General features: G+C 41.0%; 1 protein-coding gene across 1 annotated transcript in view; it reads right to left on the bottom strand.

The window, feature by feature from the left end:
• Positions 1–18,272, bottom strand: part of SMS (spermine synthase) — a 52,776-nt gene that overhangs the window by 1,340 nt on the left and 33,164 nt on the right. The window contains exons 8-10 of the mRNA XM_065900700.1: positions 8,102–8,216; positions 7,170–7,249; positions 617–732 (exon numbers count right to left, since the gene is read on the bottom strand). Of these exons, the coding sequence (XP_065756772.1) occupies positions 617–732; positions 7,170–7,249; positions 8,102–8,216 (311 nt within the window). The remainder of the gene's footprint in view (positions 1–616; positions 733–7,169; positions 7,250–8,101; positions 8,217–18,272) is intronic.

Below are 18,272 nucleotides of genomic sequence, written 5' to 3'. Positions count from 1 at the left end.
AAATTTCCAATGACAATGCTTTCATTTGGCATTTCTCTGGGTTCTTTTCTTATTTCCCTGGACTGACTTTACTAAGTGGAACTAATGGGGAACATCAACATTAACTTTATGATGCCCACTATTATTTTTAGCTCTATCTCTACTGCAAATCAGAATCAAGTGAAGTGTAGAAACTAATATTGAAGTAGGGTAATTTTAACATAAAAGGACAATGAGCTTCTTCAGTCAGCCTGCTCCAGCTGGGACGGTGTCTAGACTGGGGCTTCTGAAGCTTTAAAGTGCACATCAATCTCCTGGCAGGCTGGTCAAGACAGGTCACCGGGCCCCACCCTCCAGTGTTTCTGACTGGGCAGCAGGCTGGGGCAGGGCTCGAGAAACTAGTTCCCAGGGGATGCCACAGGTCTGGGGACTGCCTGTGAGAACCAGTGGTGCCAGACCATTAAAACCACCTGAGAAGCTGTGTCAGGCCACACCCCAGCATCTGAGGGGCTGGGGGGGGCGGAGAACCAGGGCCTTACATGTACTATACAACTAATTCTGTTTCTTTAAAATGTTAAACAGGCATGATATTTACACAGAGGTTCTGATTTGGCAACACAATGTGGTCAAAGGATACAATTCCAAGTATGAAGGGACACAGACGATCTCCTTCGAGAATTCCACAGGACAATACAGGTGCCCCAGCTGTTCTTCATAGAGTGACAGGGCTTCAGTCAAATTGACACAGTTTCCCTAAATCAAAGAGAGAAAAGCAAACAATAGGATTCTTAAGTCCTACTGAACGTCCCACTCATTTGAAGGTCTCTAATAAATGAGCAATTCCAGCTTTAGATAAAAGTTCAGCTCTGAAAATGAGATAAGGTTTCTGTACTTTCACAAATTGCACTGAGTTCTATTTATAGATCCATTAGCTCATTATCCTTCTACCTCATTTACCAAGCCATTTCAAATTATTTGAGTATGAAGCAACAGAAACCAGTGAGACCAATTTCTCATTAGTGACACAGTCATTGTATCAACACCATGCAATTAGCAAAGATTCATACACATAACCCATTCAAAACAGTCACCACTGTGTTGAGAATGAAGTATCAAAAAGATAATGTTCTTGGCTTCCAGAAACTACAACCCTCTTAAGAGTCTAAGATGTTGACACAGAACTATATTCACACCTCTGTGCTTTCCCCCAAAATCTGTGATTTATTTTATTTATTTCAATAGGAGAACAAAAGTCTATTCAGGATGTATACACTAAGGATATTCCCCAGTTCTACTCTTTATCAAACATTTTCTCTTGACTTCATTGTTCTAATTTTTCTCCCTTTTTTGCCACCCCTTTTCTGTCTCCCGAGCAGGTAGGAGTGCTCAATGAAATATAGTGGAAGTCTGCTGGGAAAGATTTATTTTTTGAAATGTGTTCTTTTTTTAAACTCTTGAAGTATAGCTGATTTACAATATTGTGTTAGTTTCAGCTGTACAGCAAAGTGATTCAGTTATATATACTATATATGTTATTATATATTATATATATATAGATAGATATAGATATCTATATATCTTTTCAGGTTATTTTCCATTATAGGTTATTACAAGATACTGAATACAGTTCCCTGTGCTATACAGTAGGTCCTTGTTTATCTATTTTATATATAGTAGTTTGTATCTATTAATCCCAAACTCCTAATTTATCCCTCCTCCTCCCTTTTCCCCTTTGGTAACTATAAGTTTGTTTTCTATGTCTGTGAGTCTGTTTCTGTTTTGTATATAGATTCATTTGTATGTTTTTTTTGTGGTACGCGGGCCTCTCACTGTTGCGGCCTCTCCCGTTGCGGAGCACAGGCTTCAGACGCGCAGGCTCAGTGGCCATGGCTCATGGGCCCAACCGCTCCGTGGCATGTGGGATCCTCCCAGATGGGGGCACGAACCTGTGTCCCCTGCATCGGCAGGCGGACTCTCAACCACTGCGCCACCAGGGAAGCCCTGTATTAATTTTTAGATTCCACATATAACTGATATTTGATTCTGGACAATCAAGGATAAATACAGTGACCCAGCTCCTTCAACTTTCTTCCAGCCTCCAACTTAGATAGGATATGTGGAGCTGCAGCAGCCACTCTAGGACCATTAAAAAAAAAAAGGTGAAGAGAATCAGAAATGCTGGCCAAGACACAGGAGAGCTGCTGAATGCATACAGTACCGGCATAATTCTACAGCAGTGATTCTCAATCTTTAATGTATGTATGAATCATAGGGGGCCTTATTAAAATGAAGATTTTCATTCAGTAGATCTGGGGTAGGGTTTATCATTTGAGCACAATTTCCCCCAAGGGCTTTTCATAATGGATTTAGAAAACAAGATGGATATTTAATACCAACTATTTCCTCTTAACCTCTAAAATTCTTATATATTTATTTATTTATTTTATTTGGTTGCGCAGGTCTTGGTTGCAGCAGGTGTGCTCCTTAGTTGTGGCACATGTACTCCTTAGTTGTGGCCAGCAGGCTCCTTATTTGCAGGTCACCAGCACCTTAGTTGCAGCACATGTACTCCTCGGTTGTGGCTGGTGGGCTCCTTAGTTGCGGCTTGAGGGCTCTTTAGTTGCAGTTTGCTGGCTCCTTAGTTGCAGCATGCGAACTCTTAGTTGCGGCATGCATGTGGGATCTAGTTCCCTGACCAGGGATCAAACCCGGGCCCCCTGCATTGGGAGCGTGGAGTTTTAACCACTGTGCCACCAGGGAAGTCCCAACCTCTGAAGCTCTTAACATTTGGAAGACAACTGAATATATGTGCTGATCACATTCCTTCATAAGAACTTTGCTATCAATTTGCCTCAAAATAGCCAAGTATAATGTAAGATGAAAACTATTCACATATAATAAAGCAGCCTGTGATATAAGCGTTCCTGAGGATGGCTTTCAAAACCAAAGAACCAGTCAGTCACGGGCAAGTGGGTAGACAGAACTATTCCAAGGGCTGGCCTGGGCGGTTTTAACGTAGCACATTCGCTCAGCACATCGTCATCCTTCAGTGCCAGCCTGTTTAGTAACCCATCATCTAGGGTCCTGCAGTGGGAACTGGCCAAAGTGCCCTTGGCCAGCATATAATTTGGTTTCAACATCAAGTTCACCATGAGAGTACATAAACACCACATGTGTAATTTAAGATTCACAAATAGAAAACACTGCCCGGTTGTTTTTAGAACACCTCACTACCGGGGAAGCTATAGAGTGGAAATGCCACCAAGGTTCACAGTTCAAGGTTTTCCTTGCCATCTTAAAAATGACACCACGCTCTCTCTTTACAGAGGGTATATGGGAAGTCCTCCTTACAAAGAATGTGGTAAAGAAATAGGATAGTTTCAATTTATGCTTCCCCAAAATTGTCAAAAAGCAGTTTAAAAAAGAAAAAAAAAAACCCACAGATACCTACCCAAAAAAAGTAATGTGATACATTTCACTTTTCTATGTATTTAAATGGAACTACACTGTTCTTTTCTTACGACACATGGAGGATGCATAATAACAATCTAATGGCAAAGAAGTTTCTCCTTGCCTCATGTTAGCTGTGGGTGACACTTGCTTTATTACTTTATAGATTTTAGTTCTGTTTGTATCTTTTACACAGCTTGTGTGATTTCTGTAATATAAAAAAGTCTGGACTTCCCTGGTGGTCCAGTGGCTAAGACTCCGTGCTCCCAAAGCAGGGTGCCCGGGTTCGATCCCTGGTCAGGGAACTTGATCCCACATGCGTGCCGCAACTAAGAGTTCGCATGCCTCAACTGAAAAGATCCCACATGCCGCAACTAAAAAAAAAAGTCTGGAAGAATACCTCCTTAAGGACACCATTTTTATCTAGTTCAAAAGCAAGCAAAAACAATATGATGATTTAGCAGATCACACGTGTGTAAAACATCTATAAAGAAAGCACAAGAGTAACTGAAACAAAAAAATCACACTAAAAATGGGTTACTTCCAGAAGGCGGGAGGGGATTAGGGAGGAATGCAGACGAGTCAAGCGTACTGGTAACATCCATGACTGCGGGGGGACGGGGAAGTTAATATCTTTGTATCATAACTAATATGAATATCACACACATATTTTTGTACTTTGAAATAACCTACAGTTTTTTTTATAATGGGGGGTGAGGGGAACCTGCCTCCTAGTCCCACAAAAGCAATTCTTCCCTGGATTCAAATTCCCCTAGCCTGCCAGCGGTGGATCGATGAATCCCCACACATTCCAGGACGCCTTCTCCAGCTCTGTGGCCCACAGACAAGGCTGTCTTCAACCAGCCACAGTGACACTAGTGACATCATGAACTTGCCATTGTGATGCAAGCAGTTTTAGGCAGGAACATTTAGCTTTTGTCAGTCACCAAGTTAACAAGCCAAACAACATTTTTGTCCCATCTTTAACCTTACTCCATTTCTAAGCTACAGGCTCAGGGAAGGGGGATGGGTGTGAATTAAAGGTATCTCCTGAGCATGCCACGTGGTAGTTTTTGAAAGTATTACACTGTGGGAATGACATCAGTACATACTGAGTCAAACCACACTGCAGCTCTTGACTCCTGCTTCTTCAAAGGCCTATGCCCCCTTGGTTCATACGACACATTCAACCACCCAACATACTGTGGGATTCCTGGGAATCATAAAAAGAGATCGCCTTGAGTTTCCAACTATAATGAATGCGGGGGTGGGAAGGATGTCCTAATACATCTTTTGGACAATTCTTAGAAACCAGCACAGCCTTAAGTATTTAAGGTGATTTTTAGTAAAAGTTGGCTGGCAAAGGCCAGGTTATCAAAGCCTGAATCATCAGTATTTAGGAATGGGCGGGGATGATCTGTCAAGTAAGCCTTTCTATTAGTTGTCCATACTGAGAAAGCAGTTCCCCAAGGAAGCAGTGTACCAGGTAAATACAACAAAAGAAAACACTCGTGCTTTCTTCCTAACGGTACCTATTCTCTACTATAAACTGACTGGTTTGCAGTAGATCCAAATTGTTTTCAGTCACTTTTGATTAAAGATGTCAAGGCCTCACATTCTCCCCAACTTAAGCTCCATGAGACTTCTATTTGCAGAAACATAAAAAGAACCAAATTCTATCAATATATGCTCTGCTTAAGAAATATCCACTTATGAAAAGCCCAACTCACTGAATTCGGGTTGTTTTTATAAGAATAAGACCACTTGGTTTGAGCAGGTTTCATTGTAGAGTTCCTGTAAAGCAGGGGTCAGAACCCTTTACAGGGTTCCTGTAAAGGGCCAGACAGAAAATATTTTAGGCTTTGCAGATCATATAGTTTTCACCAAAAGTGCTCCAAGCTGCCGCTGTAGCAAAAGCAGCCATGGACGCTCTGTAATGAATGGGCGTGACTGTGTGCCAAGAAAACTGCAAAACCTAGCAGTAGATGAGATCTGGCCCGTGGTTTACAGACCCCTGGACTCATGGCTTTTAAAAAGTCAATTCTACAATGTGTTTTAAAATCATTCTTAAGGATCAGGGTAAAAAAAAGTCCATTCGTCGACAGTTGTCTGTTCCCTTGAAGCTTGCTAACACTTTCACCAAGTGCAAGGTCCAGGATTAATTGCCCGTGCAGGGGGAGGAGGAAGAAAACAGGATGGGATGGAAACTAATTCAAGGTGTCTCTTAAGTTGCCAAGCTGTTTTCGGCACTATGAATCTCAGATCCCGTAAACTGTCTGGGGTCTGCTTAAAAATGCCTCCTTGGGAGAATAAAGTTAAGACCTTTCTAGTAGTTCTTGACATTTAACTATAACAATGCTTTAAAAAAGTTGGGGGGGAGGTGGAATTCTCCTGAAAATGCTGAAGAATTAATTACAGGGACCCGAGTACAATACTGTTTATCTTCTGCTTATGAATCAAGGGATTTCTGTACCAAGTAAAAAGACGGATCATCAATTAGCTGCTTTTGCTGTCATTTTCGAAAAGTTAAGGACTTTAGTAGGTTATATATATATGTATTTTTTACATATCAAGAAATACTAACTTCAAACCTTTTAAAATTAAGAATCCTCTAGAAAATGAGGAAAATACAATTTGCTTCCACCTGGTGGCAGCAGCTCATACTACAGCCAGAGCAGTTTATGAAATTATGTAGATGGCTTCTCCACTAAGAATCTCCTAGAGGATGAGGGGAAAAAACCACGGTCTGTGTCTCCATCTAGTGGCAGTAACTCATACTACAGCCAAAGCAGTTTATGAAATTATGCTGATGGCTTTTCCACTAAGAATTTCCTAGAGCAGCGGTCCCCAACCTTTTTGGCACCAGGGACCAGTTTTGTGGAAGACAGTTTTTCCACGGAAGGTGGGGGGATGGTTCAGGCGGTAATGCGAGCCGTGGGGAGCGGCAGATGAAGCTTCGCTGGCTCACTCGCCGCTCCCCTCCTGCTGTGCGGCCCGATTCCTAACAGGCCACAGGCCGGTACTGGCCCATGGCCCGGGAGTTGGGGACCCCTGCCCTAGAGTTTGGGGGTGGGGGGTGGAATCACAGTCTGTGTCTCCATCTGGTGACAACAGCTTATACTACATCCAAAGCCCAAGTTTAATAAATCAGAAGGTTGTGGTAACAGGACACAATAGAACTCATTAATTCCCTAAAAATGACAGGTCAGCTATTTACAAACTTACTGCTTGAGAACATAATCCAATTATACTGGTCTGTCCTTGAAATTTTTTTCAGTACAATACGGTTTTATTTATCCACTTTTCTACTACATCTTCAACTACTTCCTTCCATATTGACAATGTTGGGGATGATAGAATTAAAATATTGCATAATTGCTCGATTGCTTTATGCCACATTACAAATATAACAACCTCAATAACAATACTAATACCATCACCACCAACATGATTACTGAAAATATACAAAAGATTTTTGCATATACTTGTCCCAGTCTCCCCCACTCACCTCACCACTATTCTTAATAGTTGTATTATCCCTACATTGTCAGAGCATACAGCCATTACATACTATACGCACTCCCTTTTAACCTTCATTTAGTCTTAATTTTACAAGTAACTAAATAGTTAGTGCTACCATTAGTCTTTATGTTAATGTCTCCTTAAGTATTCTGGCCGTGTGAAGCACAAAACATAAAATTTGAGAGTTTTGGGGAAAAAACACTTAAGTAAGTCTATACCTGTGTAAAATATTTCCCATCCTGTTTCAATACTTTCATTGAGAGGTCAAGAATCAGTCTGAGAAACTCCCATGTGGAATCTGGATGTAAGAAAAAAATTAAGTTTTATAAATATGAGTTTACGTGCATCAGAAACAACATCTAAAGTCAAACATTCACATTAATATTCAACAATACAAAAAATAAGAAATAGCCATGAGCTTCTTAAGACCCAATATTCGAGGGCTTATTTGTGAATGACAGCATACTGTCACATATTTTGTGTCTTGGACACACGTGCACATACACGCATACACAAGCAAGATCAAAAGCAAATGTGCATGTACGTAGCAGTGTTCTCACCATACCCATAAAGATTTGACACAAAGGCAGTGGTTGAAATCTGAAAGACAACAGCTTTAAGTAACGGGGAAAGCAGCAACATCTCAAGAGAGAAACTGCAAGGGTGAGGGTCAGCAAGGGTCATCAGGTGGTGACCCGAGTCTGGAAACTCAGCAGGAAGACAAGGTAATAGAAAAAACATGAACACCGAAATCCTAAGCTAGCAGTAATTTCGAGTGGTGGTCTGAGAAGGGGAACTGTCTCTGGTGTGGCTTAGAAACGTCACCATATTGTCCCAGTACAGGTTAAAAAAATCACAGTATGTAAAAGTAAGTTATCCAACAAGCTAGTGTCTCAATGGTATAACTATGAGTCATTTTATTTCATGCTTATTTCAAACAACTGAATTAATTTTTCTCATTTAATGGCAAAACAGGATTTGACCAAAGCCAAATCTAGCCATCCTTCCACCTCTGGCCTCAGTTTAACTACCTTTAATAAATGAAGGAACTTTTCTAGACAATCTCTTAAGATCCTTTCATTCTCACATGGCGCCAAGAAAAACGTTTCCATGAGCATTATCTTGGTTAAAAAGAAAAAACAGAATCTACCTTCTTCCGGAGATGTGGAGATTGGAACAGCTGTCAAATCATTAATCACATAATCAAACTCTCTCCCTTCTTTGGCGTACCTCTTCAGTACTGGAATACAGTCTTCTATTAGAACCTTCCAGAGAGAACAGGAACAGATGCGGGTGAGCCAACACATATGGAAGTAGTTAAACACTTGTAAAAGGAAAGGGGAGACGGCATGCGGGGGCTGAGGGCCACAGCACCCTGCCGCACAAGCAAAAATGACTTCCACCCATACCTGCTAAGAGCTAAAATTCAGGACCTACTGCATGCTCTACAACTCCTTGCAGGTACTATTATCATCCCCATTTTACAAATAGAGACACAAACGAGAGAGGTCACAAAGCCTGCTCAAAGGCACCCAATAAGAAACGGAGCCAAGAAGCACACCTAGATCTGAAAACCAAGTTCACACTTTTAACTCTGCCTCTCCTACTACGTGTATTTTCTTCTACTTTTAGTTTTTCTTTTATACTAAGCACTGAATGACTTTGTTGTCTATTGATTTATTTTTTGCATCTTACCTCTAATACCTCAAGTACTGATGGTAATAAAGCCATGTGATAAATGCCAGCTCTCACAATCACAGAGTTATTAACAAGCAGAGTATAGCAGGTAGAAGCTGGAATTCTCATACAGACCCTTTACAGTAAATACAGGAAATAAGTTTGGGGTTTGCCGTATCTTTGGAGTACTGAAGCTATGAGCTAGGGACCCACCTAGCTGTAGGCAAATTCCTGAACAAGAAAGGAGTTATTCTCCTTGTCTTTTCATTTTTCTACTTAACAAAAAACATGTTCGTGTATAAAAAAAAAAAAAATCACATGTAACAAGTCAGAAATCGAGCTTGCCACAATTCCCTAAGATAAACTATTCCAGATCTTTTCCTATAAATGTTCTTACACATATCCTCAAAACCACAATTCTTGAAGAAACTGGATCTTTCTGTCTGGTTGTTACATAACTCGTTTCATTTACTGCATCAAGTGCAACCATGCAAAGATCTAGAAGGCACTAACACCTCAGCCGCCTCCAACTACATATCAGTCTTGTTTGATATGTTCAGTTTTCCCTTGTGCTCAAAGTCTTGTTCTCATTTGTATAACTAGGATCACACACATCGTTCTGAACTTGGCAACTTTCACCTAACACCATTCTAGGTGATGATGGTTTTTAAAAAATATTGACATACCACTAAAAATGCTATATATTCTTACCATCGTCAAGTCTTGGTCTCTACAAACACAGCCATAACAAACCTCCTTGTATAGATGACGGTTGCCTGGATGCCCAAACATTGGGTTGCCAGAACAAAAGGAATGTGTACTTTACTTTTTAATTCTGAAGGCAATTCTTGCTGCATAAAGCACCTGTGTCCTTGCAGCCTTCCCAGTACTGGATGTTGTCCCCGTTGTTTTATTTTGTCGAGTCCCTTGCTAACTTTTCACAAGAACTTCACGCCACCAATAGGGGTAAGCAGCTTGTCATAAGTTTGCAGGCTATTTGACTTTCGTCTTCTGAAAAGTACCAATGAAAGCGAGTCCCCCTAAAGCCGAATTCCTCTGCCAACTTTATGATTAACCTCTCTATCCAAAACTTTATTCCCTTTCTTGTCCCACACCTGTTCCCCTCAAGCCTGAGGAGTATCAAAGAAGTTGGGGGCGGGGGGTGTTGAAACTGAGCAGGGCCCTGCGGGCCCTCCCAGGTACAAAACCTTTCTGTATCCCTACACCTAACAATCTGATACATAACTCTGGGATCTTCGACAGGAACTAAGGCCCCCACCCCCGTGGAGGCTGGTAACTTCAGGCTGAGCACAAGTACTTACAACCAGAAGACTGATGACTGAGAATCCAGTTAACACCACCGGGGTACCTCACCACCAACCAATCAGAAGAAGACTACACACCCTGCAGCTCTCCCCTCAAATTTGCCTTAAAAAACTCTTCCCTGAAAACCCTTTAGAGCTTGACCTGCCTGTTCCTGCTTGGCCCTTGCAATAAACCTTTCTTTGCTCCAAACGCTGAAGTTTCAGTTTGTTCGGCCTCACTGTGTATCAGGCACACGAATTAGGTTTCACCAGTTTTGATGAGCCAACCAAGAGACTGTGCCCGAGACAGGTCGACCCTGGCCGAGGGCAGCCTTCTTCCCTGAGTCCCCAACAGCCACCAGAGCTCGTTTCACTCAGAGGAACTTGGAGGGACGCTCCCTGGCGATGCCGGATGCCAGCCCTTTCGGCACAGGACTGGTTAGAACCAAGAAACATTCTGACCTACGGCCCACCTTAGGTATCGGTTTGGGCCGAGTCTCTCCAGCATGCGTGAGCTAGGAATTCTACCGGCTCCGTCTAGGTTCACTCCCTTTCAGGAAGTGAGCCACTCTGGGTTCATTGTGAGTCAATCTGATTCTCTTTTGGGAGTCAGACGAATCTGTTTGGAGGCCTCCATCTGGGAGTGGGAAAGCAATTTTGAAATATACCTTATCTGATCTCTTGTCTATGCGACCGTATTTGTTTTTTATATCTGTGTATCAGTCAGTACTTGCATTGGCTGGTTGAGATATCTCTGGTAATGGAGCTCATACTGACACCATGGTTATTCTTCCCTATTGCACTGGCTTCGCCTACAGCAAAGAAATCTGCCTTTCTAGTTACAAAAAACATGTTCATGTAAAAAAAAAATCACATGTAACAAGTCAGAAATCGAGCTTGACACAATTCCCTAAGATAAAGGGACTAGGGGACTAGGCTTGGTCATTTGGCTTCACCTCTGATAGGGCATTGGCTGGCTCTCTCCCTTTCTGGGGCTAGGGAACTGTGACCCTGAGATTGTTCTGCATTGCATTGGTTTGCTCTTTGCTTGGTATTTGACACCACCAGCCATGAAGAACTACGGATGAGCACAGCTCTGGTCCATCTTGCAGTCCCCTAGAGTACATTTTTCAGAACTGGGAGATCAGCTTTGCTCCCATGAATGAAAGAAAATGATATTTCATCGTAACACTGCCTGGCCTCAGTACGCCTTGGGATCTGGACAACAATGGCCCTCTAAATTATAACAGCATCTTTCAACTAGAACTGTTTTATAAAAGGGAAGTGAAATGGGGTGAAATTCCTTATGTATAGGCTTTTGTGCTATGTCGTATCTAAGTGAGCCTTTTGGAACTGGTTTGGCTTTTATTTTGGGTGTGAGCATGAGTGTCTTGGTACACGAGTCCCAATCCTGTTCTCTCTTCCTGGTTTTAACCCTCTTTAAGGGAGTCTTGGTAACCTGAACGCTGATTCAAGTTCATCTGGAAGGGAAGCATGTGAATGTGCGTGAGTGATATGTATTACTGTCTATTACTGTTATTGATTTAAACCGAATTGGCTACTTACAAACTGAAGGAAATCTCACCCTGAAAATGGCTAAGATGGGGCTCTTCTGACATTCCAAAACTAGTTTGTGTGTGCACAGTTAGTAGAGGTTAGCTAATACCTTCGAGATGAAAATGATCTACCTGGGCTCTCAGAAACTTTAATCGTCTGTGATCCCTGAGACCGGGGTGGGGGTGGGGGGGACGGGGACAGGGAAGGGGGCTTTTTAAATGCAAACAGGAAAACTTTTACATCTGTGTCTATATAGACACATGTATGTCTATGTGTACATAATAAATATGTGTCTATCTCCAAATGGCATTGACAAGATTGGTTTGTGGACAAGTTCCATTTAACTGACCTAAAAAAAATTATGTGCTTATTTAAATTCTCAGAAATATAAAAAACTAGTTAAATTTCAGGTTCATGTGATCTGGGAAACATTATTAAATTGATATTTGATATTAAATCTAGCTTAAGCATGTTGGTTTAATATATACATGTCTTTAGAGTCATCAGTATTACGTATAATACTTTTATTGCATCTAGGGTTACTGAAAGTCAGTTCATATTGTTATAAAATTTGTCAACAAGAAAAACAACTTGATGAGACATTTGAGTAAATTAAATGTAAATTAGGTAAGTTTTCTAGGAGAAACCTTCTTTTCAAATGTTTAAAAAATAAGGGAAGGGCTTCCCTGGTAGCGCAGTGGTTGGGAGCCCGCCTGCCGATGCAGGGAACACAGGTTCGTGCCCCAGTCCGGGAAGATCCCACATGCCGCGGAGCGGCTGGTCCCGGGAGCCATGGCCGCTGAGCCTGCGCTCCCCAACGGGAGAGGCCACAACAGTGAGAGGCCCGCGTACTGCAAAAAAAAAAAAAAAGAAAAAAAAAAAAAGGCTGATGACGCGTGCGCCCTTTTTGGCCAACTGCATCATTGTCGAAGTTCTGCCGCTTTTCATGTGCTTTAAAGGCGAGTCCAATCTACCTCTTGAAAACTGTTTCCTGCAATTCTGCATTGCTTTCAAATCCTCTTCGTTGCCTTACCTCAATGTATTTTTGGACGATAGTTATCATTTATAACTGCAGGTTTGTGAACTGCAGTGCCCCTGAGCTCCATTTTTCAACTCGCTTATTTAGGAGCTGGCCGCAAAACCGCAGGATTGCTTCAGGCCCTATTCTGGTTCGGGGGTGGGGGGGGGCAGGCTGATCCTTTGGTTAATTCTTCTTCCTGATTGGAAATTAGAATGACATGTGCCTGTCCAAACAGCTAGAGCTAGTCTCTCATTGGTTCCCCCACTTCCTGTTCATCCTCCGGACAAATTGCAAACTGTATGAAACAGGAGGTTAAAGGTGCTGATTCTCCAAGTGGGGAGATTGTTAGTAAAGCGGCTGGAATGGCAAACCCGCGCACCAGGAGATGAAAAATGAGGTGCGTTTTAGAAACCTTTCCCAGTCACACGGTGTACCATCGTCTGGGTTTCCCATGCATGTTGTAGCTATAGGAAGATTTCCTTGAACCTGGAGATTTGGGACCCTTGGAATGGGTACCACGCAGTATTACTTTAAAGGGTCTGCATTTGCTCACCCAACCTCACCAATCCTCTCAGCCCCAAGATTGCCCAGCCTTATGTCTCATCCAGCTGTGGGTCTAGATGTGGTCAATCCAGGTTGCATCACAGCCCCTGAACGAATTTTGTAAAAATTTCTCTTTCACTGTCTTTTTTTTTGTAATTTATTTTTATAATGGGGTATCTGATTTTCACTGCTGTGTTTATGCCGCTTTACACCCACTTGATTCACTTACAAAGAGATATCAATAAATGTTTTTTTAAGATTCTTAAAAAAAAAAAGAATAGGTTGATGCAAGACTGGAGTTTGGTTTTTTGGTTTTCTCTCTCTGCTGGCAAAACAAAGTTTTCTTACAATGCTAAGCTGCTTTCAATAACAGATTGTGAGTTTTTTTGCCTTTCTGAGGGATCTGACTGTAACTTTCTATATTTGCCTTTGAGATCTTTTATTGTCACTTTGGTTAGGTGAATGGGTATTGTTTCACAATGACCTATGATCTTATTTGACCAGGTGTTTTGAAACTTTTTAATATTTTTGACAAACGTTCCAAATATCAAATTCTAACTGAAGTTCTTTTGACTTCCAGCTAACTTTAGGATGCTTCAGAAGAACGCTAAGGCATCTCAGAGATTAAATGAACTAGGATACTTCAGTATGTTAAATTACATGGGAAGCATTGTCAAATGAATGTTAAGCCTTATCAGGTTATACGGTATGGGCAAATGTTTTTATATTCTTAAAATTATATGAAACACAACACTATAAATCAAATATACTCCAGTAAATTTTTAAAAATTATACGGAATTTCTCAAAGTCTGGTGTGTCCTGATAAAATGTTACTCATAATTCTAGTTATTATAACCAAGTTTTTTGTCAGTTACATTGGGATCAGGTGTTTACCTGTACCTTTTAAGTCTTGTCACTCAGTTACTGTTTTACTGTTTTTCCAAAAGTGCTTCATCTTCAAGAAGATTCATAAAAAGGACTTTTTGACATGTCCAAGTCTCATAAATTTCAGATCATATCGATGAACTGGGTAAGCAATTACAGAATCCTAACAGAAAAACCTGGCGTCTTCATAAACACTGTTAACAAAAAGGATTACTGAGTGAACTGGTGAATATGGTTATAATTTTTATGGGTTTTGTCTAAAATACTACTGGTTTTGATCTGTGTTTTCCAGATATAAGGAAACACTTCCCCTCAAGCTAATTATGACTTACAGCAATGAAACAATGATTTTTTTTTTCTACCTGAGCCCTCCAAAAATTGGCAACTCAGATTTCCCAGCAACCTTATCAAGGTGAACAAGAAAGGTCACTACCTGACAAGCACAGGAGTCTCAAGATGTTTTGGAGACCTCTAGAAGAGAGGAATTCACCCAGATCTACAGACATGGCAGGCAGAATCTGTGGCAAGCCCTTGGCATAGCTTTCCTGGCCCTGATGGGCCTTTTAAAAATTCAGTCTGGGATTCCTTATGAAAAGTTCCAGCACAGCCAATTTAAAGGATCAATTACACGTATGTAAATAATCAGACCAGGTTTGTGAAAGTCTGATTTCCATAATTTGGCTAAAATATTTGGTAAAAAATGAGGGTAATTTTGGATAAAGATTGTTTCAATAGATATTAAATTCTAGTTCTGTTGGGGTCTGTATTTATTGCCTAAGACTTACTTCCCAGATAGCCCCTTGTTATATAGTTGTAAAGTTTAACCGAATTATTAAAGACACTGAGCTTGTTTCTGAAGCTTATAACAGCAACCTATCTTGAGATGAAGATCAGATGTCCCATGACCTGTGTGTGACAAGGCCCTATCAAAATTGAAAGCTACTGTGTTAACCATATCGTTGCCCCCAATGTTCAGGATAGAAAGAAAATTTTCTAGCGAAGTTGTCAGGGTATAACTACTCATACATGACATACATAATTGCTAGCTTTAAGTCTACTGCTAAAAGCACATACACACTGCTTGTGTTACAATTCGGTATAATTAACTAAATGTGTAGCCTATGAAATGTTTCCCCATTAGCATACCTCTGAGCCTGTTGACAGTATCTGATTAGTTTTCCCCCAAAGTAGATACCTAGGCAAATTTATATAAACAAAAAGGAGGCCTAGCACAGAGGAACATGAGGGACCCAGGGGGAGGCAGCAACCACCCTGACATCGAGGGACAAGTACTTTGGTCTACTGAAAGATTTGCAATCAAAAGGGGAAATGATAGAAAAATCTTCACATATGGAAGTATGGGGGAGTCATTCTGGCTTATACACGGTTTAACTTAAACTTTACTGACCAGAGCGGCCTGGTCATATGGTACATATACTTTGGCCATTGAGGAGGGGAATGAATTTGTCAAGTCAAAATGGAAGACATATGGTTCAGACATCCAAGGGAGAACTAGGTGGCCTTTGAGGACGTGATTTTAGACACATCTGTCTTGTTGAGAACTTGAATTTTCTGAACTGTATCAGACTTTGGGATACCACCAGCCTTTCTCGAAGTAGTGCTGGCTGGCAGCTGCAACCTTATCTCAAGGTCTCCTCTTGTAACTATTAAATTTTTTAGACAACGAAACTGCTTTAGATGATACATTAGCAGAAAAAGGAGACATTGTAATGGCCAATAGCTCCTTTCATGTATGTTAATATCGTATCAAAAGTTATAACCTACTTAGGGGGAGACTTGTAACCAGTTAATGTAATTTTATCTAAGCGCCAGGTCCAGACTGGTTTTCAGGCTCATCCTCCTGAATTTCTCAGGGAATGATATCTACTTTCCAAAGTCTGTGTGGGTTGTCACTACTACTCCTAACTAGATCTGGCACACCAAAACAGTGGACTAAAGAACCGAGATCTTTTTGTTTTAAAGATTTTTTTTGATGCGGACCATTTTTAAAGTCGTTATTGAATTTGTTACAATATTGCTTCTGTTTTATGTTTTGGTCTTTTGGCCATGAGGCATGTGGGATCCTAGCTCCCAGACCAGGGATCAAACCTGTACCCCCTGCATTGGACGGCAAAGTCTTAACCACTGGACCACCAGGGAAGTCCCAGGAACTGAGATCTTAATCATACAAGACTCTGATTCAAGACTTGGAACTTGGGAGTATTTCCAACTCAGTGTCCACTCCCCAAGCTGAGGCAGGACTATGCCCCATTTTAGCAGGAAGTAGCCAGACAGGTCATCACCCTATTCCCTCAAAGATTTGGAGAAGGTTGAAACAGGGGTGGGGTATTAAAACTGAGTCATCCATCTCCCCAGCCACCAAAAGTGGACTCCCTCGGCAGAGTTTATGATTAACCTCTTTACCCAAAAGTTTATTCCCTTTCTTATCCCACACCTGTTCCCATCAAGACTGAGGAGTATCAAAGAAAAGGGGAATTTAAAGTGAGTGGGGCGCCGCAGGCCCCTCCCAGGTACAAGTCTTTCTGTGTCCCTATAGATAACAATCTGATACATAACTGAGTTCTTAACCAGGAACTAAGTCCCCCACCCAGGCAGAGGACAGTAACTTCAGGCTGTGCACAAGCACATGGACCCAGCCTGGCTGAAACAAGACGGCTGATGATTGAGATTTCTTTAACACCACCCTGTTACCATCAACCAGAGGAAGGTCACACACCCTGCACCTTCCCCCAAATTTTGCCTGTAAAACCACTTCCCTAGACACCACCAGGGAGTTCGGGTCTTTATAACATGAGCTGCCTGTTCTTTGCTTGCCCTTTGCAATAAACTTTGCTCCAAATTCCATTTCAGTTTGTTTGGCCTCACTGTGCACTGGGCACACGAACTTGGGGTCTACAACACCAGTTCATACCCTTTACACCTTTAGTTAATATTTTAAAATATTAGTAGGGGCTCTTTGTATTATTAACGGGATTAACTCCCTATCAGGTTTGTTGCCATTATTTTCAGACTTTTGGCTTGGTTTATATACTATGATGTTACTGGTTTCTTGTCTTTCCTTATGAGGTTTCCCAACTCCAAGGTTAGATACTCTAAATTTCTCTAAATGTATTAGTTTTAGTATCTGGAGCTTAAGTCATCTGAAATTATTGTTTTCTATGGCTTCTAGGGTTAATTTTGTTCTCATGCAGATGGACAGCCCATTATATGTCGACATTTACTAAATCAACTAAACCTTTTCCCAAACTGAAAACACCTTAGTCCATATATTAGCTTTGTGTCTACACAAACACCAAGGTGTGGTCAAGTCTCTGTGCCATACTTCTGTATTTGTCATCATCATACTTCCTCTATTTGCTTACTGTACTTCACAGTAAATTAATAAGAGGACAAATCTCCCTTCGCTGTGATCTTTTTTTAATTTTTTCTTGGCTAGTCTTAGATAATTACGGTTTCAAGAGAACTTCAAAATCATTTGGTCTAATTCTAAAAACCCCCTTGGGGATTATGGTACCTTTTTCATCTAAGAAATAACTTGTCTCTCCACATATTCACACTTCAGTTGCTTGTCTTTCAGTAAGATCTTAACATAATTCTATCAGTCTCAAAATCATTCTTGTTAAATTTATTCCTAGTATCAACTGGTCATTATTTTGAAAAGGATTTCTCGCCCACACTCAATTTCCATTCAAACTTTTGCATTTAGAATAAGGAAAAAAGTTTTAGTCTGCCTTTATCCTATCGCTACACCAAATTCTCATGAGTTCAACTTGTTTTCTAGATGAGTTTTCTATATTTTGTGAGCATTCATATCCTCTGCAAGTAATGTGGTTCTGTCTATGTTTATACTGTTTTCATTTTCCTACCTTACTGCATTAAGGAGTCAAAAACAAGGTTAAACAGAGCATCCTCTTCTACTTCCTAGTTTTAGTGGAAACCGCTTATGTATTTTGCCATTTAATACAGTATCTTTACATTTCTGATCGTTTCTATTATGTTTAATAGAAGGTACTTTCCCTTCTCTTGTAATTTTCTTACCAAGTTTTTATTAAGACTGCTAAATATTCTCAAATGGTTTGTCACCTGTTAATACCAAATTATTTTATTATTTTTATAATGGATTGTGTTGACAATAGATTTATGGATTGTGTTGATAAGAGATTTAAGATTCATATCTCTTTGGGATTCCCTGGTGGCGCAGTGGTTGAGAGTCCGCCTGCCGATGCAGGGGATGCGGGTTCGTGCCCCGGTCCGGGAGGATCCCACATGCCGCGGAGCGGCTAGTCCCGTGAGCCATGGCCGCTGAGCCTGC

The sequence above is a fragment of the Phocoena phocoena genome, chromosome X, assembly GCF_963924675.1.
Source record: "Phocoena phocoena chromosome X, mPhoPho1.1, whole genome shotgun sequence".
In the NCBI taxonomy this organism is placed as follows: Eukaryota; Metazoa; Chordata; class Mammalia; order Artiodactyla; family Phocoenidae; genus Phocoena; species Phocoena phocoena.
This window is presented reverse-complemented; position numbering and strand designations above follow the sequence as displayed.